This window comes from Lonchura striata, chromosome Z, assembly GCF_046129695.1.
Source record: "Lonchura striata isolate bLonStr1 chromosome Z, bLonStr1.mat, whole genome shotgun sequence".
NCBI classification, from domain to species: Eukaryota; Metazoa; Chordata; class Aves; order Passeriformes; family Estrildidae; genus Lonchura; species Lonchura striata.
In genome coordinates this window covers 55,130,391-55,144,113 of record NC_134642.1, presented here as the reverse complement: position 1 = coordinate 55,144,113, position 13,723 = coordinate 55,130,391, and the positions used below count along the sequence as shown (strand labels likewise).

At 37.0% G+C, this 13,723-nt stretch overlaps 1 protein-coding gene across 5 annotated transcripts in view; it reads left to right on the top strand.

The window, feature by feature from the left end:
* SNCAIP (synuclein alpha interacting protein) overlaps positions 1-13,375 on the top strand; it is an 86,810-nt gene extending 73,435 nt beyond the window's left edge. For 2 of the 5 annotated variants that reach the window (XM_021546229.2, XM_021546232.2), the window contains 4 exons: positions 3,382-3,474; positions 5,702-6,770; positions 8,545-8,612; positions 12,815-13,375. In XM_021546229.2, the coding sequence (XP_021401904.2) occupies positions 3,382-3,474; positions 5,702-6,770; positions 8,545-8,612; positions 12,815-12,899 (1,315 nt within the window). In that variant the 3' untranslated portion in view covers positions 12,900-13,375. The other 3 variants (XM_021546231.2, XM_021546230.3, XM_077789997.1) reach the window with 3 other exon arrangements.
* The last annotated feature ends 348 nt before the right edge of the window (positions 13,376-13,723 follow it).

Sequence of the window (13,723 nt, the reverse complement as noted above, 5' to 3'; positions counted from 1 at the left end):
CAATACCTATATCTTCAAAGGTTTTAACCCAAAGAAAAGATGTTCCATTCTGTTTTTGTGAGTTCTTCCAGTCAAGAAGAAAAGCAACACAGAGGAATTCTAGAGAGAACTTATTCCAAACCATCACTCTGTTTGGAGCCATTTATTAACAGAAAACACAAAATCAAAACAATAACATCATTTTTTTCCAGTCTTCACATCTTTCAGCTCTTTGAACCAAAGCAGCTCAGATGACAAATACAAAGGAGTATAGAAAAATATTCTAAGTCTCCATTCAGAGGCTAAAGCCTTTATATTGGGAAGAAGGAAGTAAGTGGAAATTACAAATGTTCCATCAAATCTTCACAAGAGTATTAGCTGTGGATTTCCCCTAAAAGGGAAAAAAATCTAAGCAATTCTTTCCATAGGTAAAAAGAAAAGAGGCCTACAAAGACCTGGTGTTACTGGTTTCAAAATGTAAGCTTTCCTTTAAATCTCTTCCTAATTACAGATTGTTTAAAATCCAGTATGACTTTCTGAGCTAAACAAAATACTTAGAACAGTCACAGAAGTTTCCTGTAGAGACTATACAAAGAAATTTGCTTTCCTTTTACTTCCTGAGGTCTTCACAGGTCTTACAATGTTAGTTATTCTCGCACTGATTTCACCTGTGCAAAAAAATCCATGGTTGCTCATGTAGAAAATTCCTACATGCAGTATAACTTGTATTATTTGGGCTTTCCTGCTCTGAAGAAACCATGTCAGAATTAATGACATAAAGTGAGTGCTTCCATAGATGTCTTATGCAATGCTGCCTGAAAATGGACCTGCATTTCCAGATTTTACAGTCATGCATTTATGAATGGGGAAATCAGTTAATGAGTGAGACACCTAATGATTCTTCTGATACGCTATCAAGCCAAAATCTCTGTTAAGGCAAAAATCAAAACAAACCATGAGTCAAAAGATAAGACTGAGAAAATAATCTTAATATTCTCTGTTGGAGACACTTTTTTTGCTGTATGAAAGAAACCCATTATTTTCCTGGAACATCTTAGAAGTAGCTGTAAAATTAACTGCATAATAAAATCTCTGTAGTGGTATGGTAAAGTGTGTGCAGGTTGCTGTGATTTTTGGTTATATGGGTTTTTTTTGGGGTAGAACGTTATACAGACATATAGTAAGAAACCAAATAAAAACATTGAAATATTAATTTCTTTTTCACTTAGTTAAGCCATTTTATATTCTGCTTTGTAGCACAGTCATTCTTGTGTTATTTTGAAAAAAAAAAAAGGGATAAATAAAAAAAACATGCTATGAAAGATGCTCCTGTAGAAGCCAGTGCCTCAGCCTATTCCCTCTGCAGTTACTGAGTTCTCTGATTCCATAAGGAGATATTTGGGGTCCCCAGATGTCTTAACTAGACACTGAAGGGTCTTTACATATCACTCACTGGGAACATTGGCTAAGGTAAGATCCCCAGAATGTGGCCATCAATTATAATAAAATGAATATACCTCTTACCTCTGAAGATACAGTGATCTTGTCTTCTAAATCAGTCTAGCTTTAGTATTTTGCAGTATTGCTATTCCAAGAGGTTGTAATCTCCTGTTTCCAGTATTATCTTGGAATATATATGTGTATGTTATTTATCTTTAGGTATAGTGCTGGCAAGAAGTGTGTGTGTCTGTGTTATGTACTAACTAGTTAAACTGTGAAAATGGAGTAAACTTCAACTCTTAGCACAATAAATTGTTTAAGTAGAATGAACATTACCTCAAGAGGCAGACATGTCATAGATCTCCTCTGAAGCTAAAAACATAAAAAACTGGTAGCTGCATTATTTAGAAAAAGAAATTGAAGAAATTATAAAAGGAAAAGAAAACAGATTAATTGCATCACAACCTAAAAAGAATTTCACTGCCTCTTGTAGGAGAGTATCTGGGGATCTGCAATATAAGCTAACGTTGACAGATGGTAGAAGTAATTTTAAAATAGTCTAAAGAAGTAGTGTAGGCCAGAGGAAGAAAGATGGAAAATAAAGAAAGAAAGGATCTACATATAATATGGCTGTGTTGTAAAATGCAAAGTAGTATGTCAAGATCACATCTTTATTTCTATTTCATTTTTCAAACTCACTTTGATATATTAAAAGTAAAACATCTTTTTTCTGCCAGCCCTGTAAGTACAACCTCTAAAAAGTGATCTGGATTCTTTCTGGCCTTGACATTGGCAGTTATAAGAATTGCATTTGGAACACAGCTAAATCTTTTGCTGATGGCGTTTGTGCTAGGAAAGTGTCCAGCTCACTGGTAGAGAACTGCCTTAGTTCTGCATATCCAACAAGAATAAAAGTACTAAAAACATAGACAGCAACAGAAGCAGAGCCTGGGGGAAGCAGATAAAAAGTAATTTTCCCATGGTCATTTGGTCAGGACCAGGGAATAAAAGCCTCTAAATTTCTAATTTTCAACAAAATGGGGTGTTTTGATGTAAGAATGGAATGTCTGAATTGTACAGAAGCAGGAAAAATACTATGGGAAATTGTGGCAAATTGATCTGCCATTCTTGTACTTGAGGGTTTGCAGGTTATAATGCTCAACTGAGACCATCCAAGGGAAATAGGTATGTTGCAGGACAAACAGATGTGATTACAGGTGACAAATGGAAAATGGAGTTTGTACTGTGGATATCACTCTCATTAACAATTTTTAGGTACTATTGCAATTTTTAAGTGCCGGTCTCTAAAGTTATTTGAAAAACAGTGTAGATCACAACACCACACAATGTGATAAACTTGGGTAGTTATAGTACAAGGATAAGGTGGATGCAGAGGCCAGGTAGGACCTTTGGAAAGGTTGCACAAAAAGCAGATGTGGTATAGACATCAAACACCCAGATCCATCCTGCAACTGTAGTTTGGAGCAATCCTTTCCAGTGGGCAGAAACTTTCTCTGAGTTCATTTTGCAAATAGAAAGGGAGAGAACAGTTGCCTGAGCTGTTGCACGGATGATGAAGGCCATCCATTGAACGTAGGTAGGAAGTGGCTGCTTAATCTATGCGCCCTAAGTTTACCGTATTTTTGTGTCTGTGAGTCAGTTTCATTTCATTGGTGCTTATGATCATACACTTGTCCTTATATGAAGTATAATAAATAATCTGAAAAATAAGTTTTTCTCAGTTGTTCTTGTACAGTGATCACAAAATGTCAGCAGAGATTCAGACAGAAGCGCAAACTCACTATGTTCTTATTTATAAATTTTCTATTCCGTATATAAAGTACAGGTGAAGAGAACTTCTTTCTTTAATTCAAAGTTGAAAGCGTAGTTTCAGTTTTCCTGTAACTTACTTATTCAGTCAGTTTTAAAAAAATTGAGATAGAGTCTTCCATTTTCTTGCAGGCAGACTGTGGAACGTGTGACATTACAGAACCAGCTCCAGCAGCTTTTAGAAGCCCAGCGGTTGGAGGGCAAGTCACTGCCTACATCCCCGAGGTAAGGTGGCTGGAACTGTGCTACAGCCTGTATTTGCACATTTCAGTTATCAGGAGAAGCTGTGATCTGGCTAAATAGTAGATGTGTTCTGTAAAGAAAATGTGGGGCTACCTCATGGACTTGAAGCTGAGCTTCTAGAGTTTGACAGTAAGTATTGCTGATAAATATTGGAAATTCCTGAGTATAAACTAAATAGTCTTTGCTTTGCAATAGAGTGAAAGCCAGTTTTATAGTGGAATGTAGTATGTTTTGAATTAAACAAACATCAGAAGATCCTAGAAACCGTAGAAAAAATGTAAAGTTTTGTTGGCCTATCATACATTACTTTTAGCAGTAAGTTATAAAAAGTTACCAAAAAACCTGCTTTCATATTAATAAGGTTCATTATACTCATTAAATCTCTTACCTGCTCTAGCATGTATAAAAAGTCAAAACTCTGGAAACTATTGTTTATGTATCCTGTCAGAGTCACAGAAAGAAGCACAGGTTTCAGACATTAAAAAGGAAGACAGAGGACGGGGTCTCTCTGACAGTGAGAGGTCTGCATGGAAGCTTATGAAGCATGACTTCACTCTCACAGCAATCTGAAGATGATTTTGAAAGAAATAAAGTAACTCACCTGCAAATATAGTCAATTTATCCTTATTTGTTAATCTATTTTCCTCTCTGGAAGCCACATACAGAGCATTTTCCTGTATAAGTGTTCCATGGCCCTGAATATCATGTGTCACTGTTTCAAACAAGTACAGATATTTGCAGTTGTAGATAACAAAGACATTAGGATTGAAGACACATTCATGTAAAAGAACTTCAGCTAGGAAAGGGCTGTAAACTCCAAACTCCTGCTGAAACAGAAGGCCACACTGGAAAAAGGGGGTTTTGCCCTTTTTTAGGAATTTTTGTCTTCTGTGTGTGCAGCTCAACAGCGACAATGGCACCAAAAGCTGTTTTCCAGCTCGTTTGGTTTCTGTGATTTTTGCTGCCTGATTTTCTCAAGTGGTATCTCATCTGAGTTCTGGTGTGCACCAGGATTGTTTTACTTTCAGTATCAGATAAGATCAGGTGGAAGCAGATCTCTCATCATTCATTATTCCTGTAAAAGGGTAGACTTCAACATCATTTTGGTTAAGAGAGCAAGTCTGAAAATTACACTCTATTTATTTTATTTCATCATTGGCTACTACTTTTCCTTCTAGTTGGAACTCACTTGTAGATATTTTCATCATCCAAAGAGGCAGTAGCAGATTTAAGAGAACATATCCCTTTTATTAGGAGTGTGCACTGTAGATAAATGCATGTTTTTCAGAGTGTGTAGGTTTGCCACAGGAAAAAAAAAACCAACATAAAATTAGTTGGAAATGGAGTGTTTATTATAGGCATGTAAATTTTTTACACTGTGAGAACTATGGACTCATCAGAGAAGAAGGTGCTTGCCAGCCTCACAAGAACCTAAATTTTGTCACCTTGTCCTTAGAGGAAAAGTGGTTTACAGTAAGAATGTGAAGTGTTATGAGCTCTGACATATGTCACAGGAAAAGAAAAGATCTTTGCAATTTACATTCTTCACAAATCAGACATTGCTGTAATTGCTGTTTCCTTCTGTAAAACAGTTGGAGTTCTAAATTTAATTTATTATTCTGTTAGTGTTGAAATGCATTCATGTCACCTTTCTCTTGCTTTTCAGTATTTCATATCTGAAAAGGTTTTCAGAGCAAATTGCCCTGACTTTTTAGGAGGTCTTATATGGTTTGTTATTATTAATACCAGATACAGTTTAGATTTATGAAATCAATGCTGTGCAGAGAGGTGGTACTTTCACAGAACTTAGAATATGCTACTTTTGTATTATGATGTAGCTTGGATAGTAGGCATTTGGCCTTGTGGAGTTTTTTTGCATGTCAGCTCACACAGATAGGAGTCATTTCTCTGGAGTTTTCCTCATAAAGTCATATTTGGTGTTTTGATTTTAATGATATTTGGGTTGTTGTTTTTTTTTTTTTTGGTAAGAGAAAGTAGAGATACTCAGATTCTGCATAGGAGTAGAAACAGTATTACATCCTTCTCTATGGAGTCTGTGCTGTGGCATCACAGTTATGAATTCCATGGGAGTAGCAATGAAAAGGATAAGGAACAATAAACTGAGACAGACACATATATTGTAAATGCCACTTTCACATTTTAGATATGCCTTAATTTTACTGTGATATTTCCTCATTTTTTCTTTAAGCTTGTCATCATCTCCTGCTTCTGGCAAGCTCCAGTGGAAACTATCTGAAGCAGATGAATTGTCTCCACCAAAAAGTAAATTGAACACCCAAGATGGGATTCAGATTCTTGGCAGCTTGGGAATGAGCACATCTACTCATGCTCAAGCTAAGATAAAAGATGAGGACTCCGATAAAATCTTGCGTCAGTTGTTGGGGAAAGAAATCTCTGAAAATGTGTGTATGCAAGAAAAGCTGACTTTGGAATTTCAGGATGCTCATGCATCCTCCAAGAATGTGAAGAAGATTTTGCCAGAGAAAAGGGAGCTGAAGTTAGCCCGACTGAGGCAACTGATGCAGCGGTCTCTTAGCGAGTCTGATACAGATTCAGCTAATTCTGAGGACCATAAGAACACCCCTGTGAAAAGAACTGACAAACCAAGACCTCAGCCTATAGTGGAGAGTGTTGAGAGCACAGAGAGTTTGAACATGATGCTTAAGAAGCATACTTCCACAGCAGGATGGCGCTTCCCTTTTGGTATCAGGGTCTCTAAATCTGTGGATGGCCACAGTCCTTCCCCTACTTCGGAGAGCAGCGATGTGGATAATGAATCCCCATATCAGTCTGGTACTGTACCTCAGAACCCGTTCTGTGGAGACAACTCTCCATCCAGCACAGACAGTGCTACTGCCCAAAAGGTTGCGACTAGCCCAAAGAGTGCTCTCAAGTCTCCATCCTCAAAGCGCAGAACCTCTCAAAATTTGAAACTTCGAGTAACTTTTGAGGAGCCTGTGGTGCAGGTGGAACTAGCAGAGTCAGAACTAAATGAGGAAAAGGATAAAGACCGGAGTAAAGGACTTGTGCAGGCTCCAGCCAGCTCTGCAGAGCATGCAGGGGACCAGCTGAAAAGGCCTTTTGGAGCCTTTCGATCCATAATGGAGACACTGAGTGGCAACCAAAATAACAACAACAACTGTCAAACAGCAAACCTCATCAAAACCTCCTCAACACTACCTTTTACCTCACTAGGAAGGAAGACAACAGAAAGTAAGGGAAATCCAGCAGTTGTCTCAAAAGGAAGAAACAAGCCAGTGAGTACACTGAAAGAAGGAGGGGCTGTTTTTTCCTTGTCTCATTAAGTAGTGCATGAGTTTGACAACATCTTCCTTCTGCCTTTCTATTGCAAAATGATACACACAAATATTTTATTGTATTTGACCTAAAGAAAATCCATCCACTTATTTAGCTTTGGAAGAATTTTCCAAGCAGTGGCAGGTACTGCTTATGTATAGAATCTGTGCTCTTAGGGCATGTAATTGCCATATTCTGTGTTTAAAGCTTCCACAGAGATGTGATTCTCATGGAAATTATGTTTGGTGTTGCAGTGAGTGCAAAAACATACAATGAGAATATCAGTCTTGAAACCATGGGTTTTCTTAGGAGTAAACATCTGAAGGACTAGCCCTGTCCTATCCTATAAAGACTGATGGCGCCAACCGAATAAGAAAAATAACAAGGAAAAATTGCAGGAATGGTCCTTCCAACTTCTGTGGGAGCTACAGTCAGCCCTAGGTGTTGAAGCTGTCAGCAGCAAGTCTTCTTTGCCCACCTTCTCCTCATAGGACAGTCTTCTGGCCTGTTACAAAACATACTGGGTTCAGATCTTCCCCTTTCTGCAGTGAATAGAGTGCCTTTTCTGGGAACTCAAGGGAAAGAGGGGTGCATGCAGTTAAAAGGCTGGTCCTCATGTTTAAAAAAAGGATTAAATACTTGGAACAAATGCATCTTTCAATTTTTTAGGTCATATGTTGGATTCAATGACCTCAAAGGTCTTTTCCAACCAAGTTAATTCTATGATTCTGTGATTTTTTACTGAATAGAAGAGACAGATGTAGGAAATGCTGTGGGTGCAGTATGTGGAATGGAGAGAAATGTGAGCATCTGGAGATACAGTAGAGGTGAGTGAGAGGGAATTGTAGATGATTTAATCCTCTATGGAAGATAGGCAAGGAGGGAAGCAGTGGATGGAAAGACATGAGGCGAAGAATAATTTCAGGATAAAAAAAAACCATAAAGCAGGCTAATAGGAGGAGGAGCAGCAGTAGTGAATTATGTACAGTAAAAAGTATGACAAGGTAAATGGGAGAAAAATACAGGAAAAATTTAGACAAAGAGGAGGCAAAAGAAAGAGTGGAAAGAGAGAACTGGGAAACAGTGAATAGTCCAAATTAGTGGGTGCTGTTAGACGAGTAGTACTATTGCAAACTGAAATTAAATTAAATGAAACTGAATGAAAAATTTAAAGGAGGCCTAAAGGGCTAAATAGAAGTGGGACTGCATTTCTCAAAGTCTAATCAGAATCACAATATGAACTACTGATTTGAGTCTTTAAAGACACACACCATCTAGTTGAACAGCCAATCTAACAAAGAAGTATATAACACAATGGCTTTTTTGGTTTTTTAATGGGTAATTCAGATTTCATAGTGATGGGGAAAAGACAGCCTGTTTTGAAAGATGTGCTGATAGATGGAAAGGCCATGAGCATTTTTTGTAGTTCCCCTAAGAAATTTGAAGGATTGTATGAAGTAATTCTAACAGTGTTGATGCTTGCAATATAACATGCTTGTTCTGTGAAAAGGCCATATTTGCATGTCCCTGCTGCCATCATCAGAACTGGGAGGAAATTTTCATACTAATCCAAAAGACCACAGCACATATCTCAAAGAGGTAACAGATTCAGTTGCAAAAGGAAATCTGTTAAAATGTTACTGTGGCTGACTGCATGTTTTAGTAGATTTCCATGTTAGGCATGTGGGAATTTCTGTGCATGCTGTTAATTGTTATGATGTTATACTTCTTTAGGATCCTTACTTCAGCTACACCAGTCTTTCTTCTAGCACGTTGAAAGAAGAGCTGTGTAACTATGCTTGGTATGTGCTTTTGCATGGTAATGTTTAGCATCTCTGTTGCCTTCTTTTCTCAAATTGTATGTGTTTATTAGCATTGTAACTGAAGCACTAGAATTGATTGAATCACAAGAGGGAAAGTAGATGAATATCTGAATTCCTAGAAAAACAGAAATTTATGATGGATTTCTGCTGATGTCACTGTTGAACTGGCTACAGGATTTCATTTCCAAGCAAGTATAGAAACTGTTCATGTTCCGAAATCCAGCAGGGTATATGGCAGATTTTGGCTGAATATCTGCCTCTGTTGAATAAAAGTCAAGTACCAGATGAGAATGGAAATTAAATTTCCTCTCATGAGAAGAGCAAAAAGACCACAGTTCATCTCTAAATAGAGACTACAGAGACCATAGAGCAGAATGCACTACTGTAAGTCTAAGTGCTCTTCAATTTTCACACATTTTTCTTATATTCCCTTAGACTTTGAAGTTAAATCTGTTTTCTAAAATTTTGATTAACTCTGATTGTATTCAAACTCCTTAATTTAGTCCTGTTCCATCAGGATTATTCAGGCAGATAGAAACCAGTCCCTCAATTCCATAAAGATATGTTGGAAAAAATCAACAATTGATAAAATGTTTATTTTATAAGCAAATGCTCTCTAAAAATGACTTGTCATTTTCTCTTAACACTTAAAAATTAATTTTTTCTTTTTCTGTTAAACTGAAATGTAAAGTTAGTTTGAGACTAGTTTTTCTACAGTCCTAACTCACTTTCAAGTTAGTGTTTCCTAAATCTCTAACACAGGGGGGAAGGGGGGGTGGTCCATTCACTAGTTTTCTATTGCCAGGACCTTCCCATATTTAAAAACTCAATTTCTGTAATGGAAATGTGAGTCTTGTTCAGAAGCTATTGGCACAGTGTATTTGAAACCAGAAACTGTAAGATTTCCAAGAAGCTTTATTCTCTCTTGAAAACAAAGACGGAAACTTCTGTGCAGAAAACTGGATAGCAGCAGTTTGAGGGAGCATCAGTGGGCAGCTTCCAGTAAAAACATCCAGTTGCCTGTCCAGATCATAGAGTAATGCAAAATAATTAATCTCATCCTTATGTTAGAGCCATCTCCTAGGTGTAGGCAGTTGTTGTAATTTGTCACTTGCTTTGTATAACTGCTCTTGTGTGAGAATGGCAATGTGTCATTTTCCCAGAAATGAGAGATAGGGAATGGCTGGCTGCCAGTGCAGGGCTGTGGAGTCACTTGCTGGGAGGGTGATGGTTGGGCATGAACTCCTGGCTATCACTCCAGGCATTGCTGGTCCAGGCACCATGTCCTAAAGCTGCCCCCATTAGCACAGACACTTGAAAAAACAGAGAGTAGGAAACAAGGAGCAGGGTGGACAAACGGCATGGCTTGAGCAGGCTTTTATAGTACCCACAAATTAGGAAGTGGGCAAACTATGTGCCAAAGTCTGTGACATGAGATTTCCAAATATCACATAAGAATGGAAGTTGTATATTGCTTTTCAGAAATCAGGACACAGACCTGAAGGTTCTCAAAGCTTCTAAGCTAGCCTTTGTAATAACCTTTAGCATATGTTATGATTTTTTTAATAGAAAAATGGATGTCTGTCATTTTTCAACTGCATGATGACCAGTAGTTGCGACATTTTAGTCATAAAAGAACATCACCATTGTGTGCACTACAACCTCCTGGACACTGTTTGAATTTTCCCTGGATAGTCTGGAGACACTATGTAATTACATTTCAGAACTATTTTGAAAAAAAAAAAAAACTTTTTTGGAAAACAGGACAGTCTTTGGTGGTTAAAACCTTAACAGGTTTTACATTGGACAGTTATATTTCTGAACACTGTCCCAAGCCCATTGTGACACTACACCCTTATAATAGGGGATTTCATTAGGATTTTCTGAAATCTGAAGTCATTATACAAAATCTAGTTTCAGTGAGATTGCATTCCTGCCAACTAGTTTCCAGCACTTTTTCTTCAGCTTCTGTTCTTTTCATTTGGTTTTTTTGTTTTCATTCAAAATACCCTAAAATGCATTAAGGCTTTGTAGTATACTTTTTCAAGTTGGGCACATCTTAATAGTAGAAGACTGTGCTAAATTCTTTGTGCTAAATTTAAATTTTATGCACCCTATTTTTCTTAAAGCTTTGGAAGAAATTTTGGATGTGCAAGATGGTTTGCTATACTTTTTCCTCCTTTGTAAGAATTAGCTCGTTTTTGCATATTACAACTCCAAGCAAATACTTGTAGTATTTTTTCCATCTTACATGTATGCCAATGAACAGTTCTTTCCCACACTTTGAATCATCTGAGATCTGCATTGCATTAAAATATTATGTGACTCACTATATCAATATGGAAACCTATATTGGGTACAGCTATGATCAGCAAAAATTGCTTCCTACTGTGAAGCACTTAGCAGAATCCATCATCAGATGTCTTTCATAGCAAAATGGGCATGCTTTTAAAATAGCAAATGGATCTAAGCTAATACGTATCCCAGTGCTAGGCCTAATACTGGATAGATTACAACTTCAAATATATTCTCCAGAAAAAGAATGCTTATATATATGTCCAACAAAATTCTAAACATTCATACTAGTAGAGTATAACATGAATGTGAAACTAACTTTGTTGAGGAAGATTTACATTTGTTCTCTTGTGAACTGTTGTGATCATGCATCACTGCTTGATGCATGAGAGGGTGTATTAGTGGTGATACAGGCACTATAATCTGTTAGAAATTGAATTAGGAATTTGGTCACTAATTAGCAATATTAGTAATACATTTTCTCCAGGTCAGGAGGCACAGTTGTAAAAGGCATATCTGTTCAGTATTGTCACCTAGAGACATCTCTGCATTAGCTACAAATTTTCTTATTTGAGGTCACATTGCAACTGTAGAGCTGCCAAAGTGGGTCTTTGGTGTGCCTCATGAGCCTCTACATGGGGAACTCACCCACAGGCTCTTTCAACACTGCGAGCCTAAGCCAGTGCAGCAGGTTAGTCTTAGCCTTTTAAAGCATCCTTTAGTAAAGATACACAGTTAATGCTATGATAATAGCAATGCACATGAAGTGCCAACATTGTAGGTATGGCAAAGAGTTAAGCTTCTCTTTTATCTCCTCAGACTCAGTCCTGCAAAGTCAGTGTCATCTGGCTCAATTCAGTGCCTTTTGCTGTTGCTTTGGATATGTGTCAGCTGTAATTTAGATTAATAAAGGGGGTTTTAAAATAGAATGATCACTCATGCACTTCTTATTAGGACCCAAAACCATGAGATCAGCTTCTGTTAAACCCTTAAGTAACCACCAGGTTAACTAACCATCCTAAGTATAAGTTTCTTGGGAATATTTGGCTCTTTGTGATGATTGTAGACTGAAATAAAGCTATTCTGGTTTACAAGAGTCAGGCTCATGAGTTAAAGGCAAACAACTCATACGCACTCTTGCTCACTAGTGTCTGTCAGCAGCAAACCAACTAGTCATGATTGTATTGTAGGAGTTTTGCTCTGCAGTAGTAAAAACTAAAAGTGAGGCTCGTAACTGGTTTGAAAATTGCCATGGATTGGATGCTTAGTCAACAATCAGCTGGATAGTTAATTTAAGAGAAGGGGAACATACTGGCAATTCAGAACAAGAACATATGAAATGAAGTAAAGAAAATGAGTGCTACAAATATGTTGTGTTTAATTTTTCTACTCTAATTGGCAAGCTGTCATTCAAATCTCCTATGCAACAGATAGAGAGGTTAATTTCTCTTTGATAATTATTGATGGGGACAGATAATTCTATTACAGATAGAGTAAAAAACCAATAGGATATGTCTAATGTTGATTGTAGTGGATCTTTCTGTCACTGTGATACTTTTCTCTAAAGTACAAGGAATTTTTAAATATTTTTTGCATTATTACTAGAACATGACAAGACTGCACCAGTAGTGCTGTGACTTAAAAAGCTTCTCATCATCCCATTGGTTTCCAGGTTTGATTTCAGAATTAAAGTTAAAACTTAGAAAAAATCCACAATATTAAAAAGTATTTTGTGCAGCATATGTCTAGAAAAATAAGCGCAGAGAGAAAGATGAATTCTGATTTGAATACATTCAAATGGAACAAAACAGGGTAAAAAAACACATTGCCAACCCATTTATATTTTAAGTGTTACCACTGAGTAATTTTCTCCTTTTTTTCTCCAGGCATGATGACATCAACTGGAAAATCCAGAAATCTGACAGTCAAAAGAGTATTGAAGAGCCAGAGCTGCAGGAATTCTTCCTCTAAAACATGTCATGATGTCTCACTTAGTTTGAAATACCTGAAATATAGCCTCTGGAAACACAAATATGAGACATATCCCTCACCAGCAAAACAGCAGCTGTTTGGATGCCTTAATTTGTATCAGACCATATACAAATCTTTTTTATGATATATGTGTATATGTAACTTGTTTGTAAGCTGTGCTGTGTAAAGGCATGGGTGAGCAGAAGTAACAATTTGAAAATTGTTATGACACTTGCAATCTCCAAAATGTTTGTTAGGCCACGGAACACATTTTGTACTTTGTGTCTTGCATGGATATATTGTCATATATCTTTATTTCCCTTTGTCAACAGCATATACTGTCAACGTTTCATCCAGGACTCTGCCTGTGCAGCTCCTCAGTGAGATCAAGGCAAAAGCATTGGATTTTTTTAGTATGTTTCGTCTGTTGTTATTTCTATTTTTTTGTAAAAAGGAAATAAATACTGTTAATAGGATACATTGAGTGCAGATTTCTTTTGAGCTGTAAGGTTTTTTTGTTCTTTATAGTGTTCATTTTGATGTTCATTAGACAACATCCAGTTTCAGGATTTCAGTCAATTCGTTGTGTCAATAGTTGCTTTAATGTTTAGCAGTCCTTTATCAGCTTTAAAACATATAGAAATAAAAAGTACAAATGTAGTTTTAAGTTGCCAATTACTGCTACTTGCCAAGCACTGGCAGTGTACTCAGCTTTGTTGCAGTTACTGCATAATCTGATGAAACTCTAATCCACATTCTTCCAAAGCTGTCATTGAATTGAAAACTTTATTGAATGTCCTTTTAACTTTTCAGAGAAAGTGAAT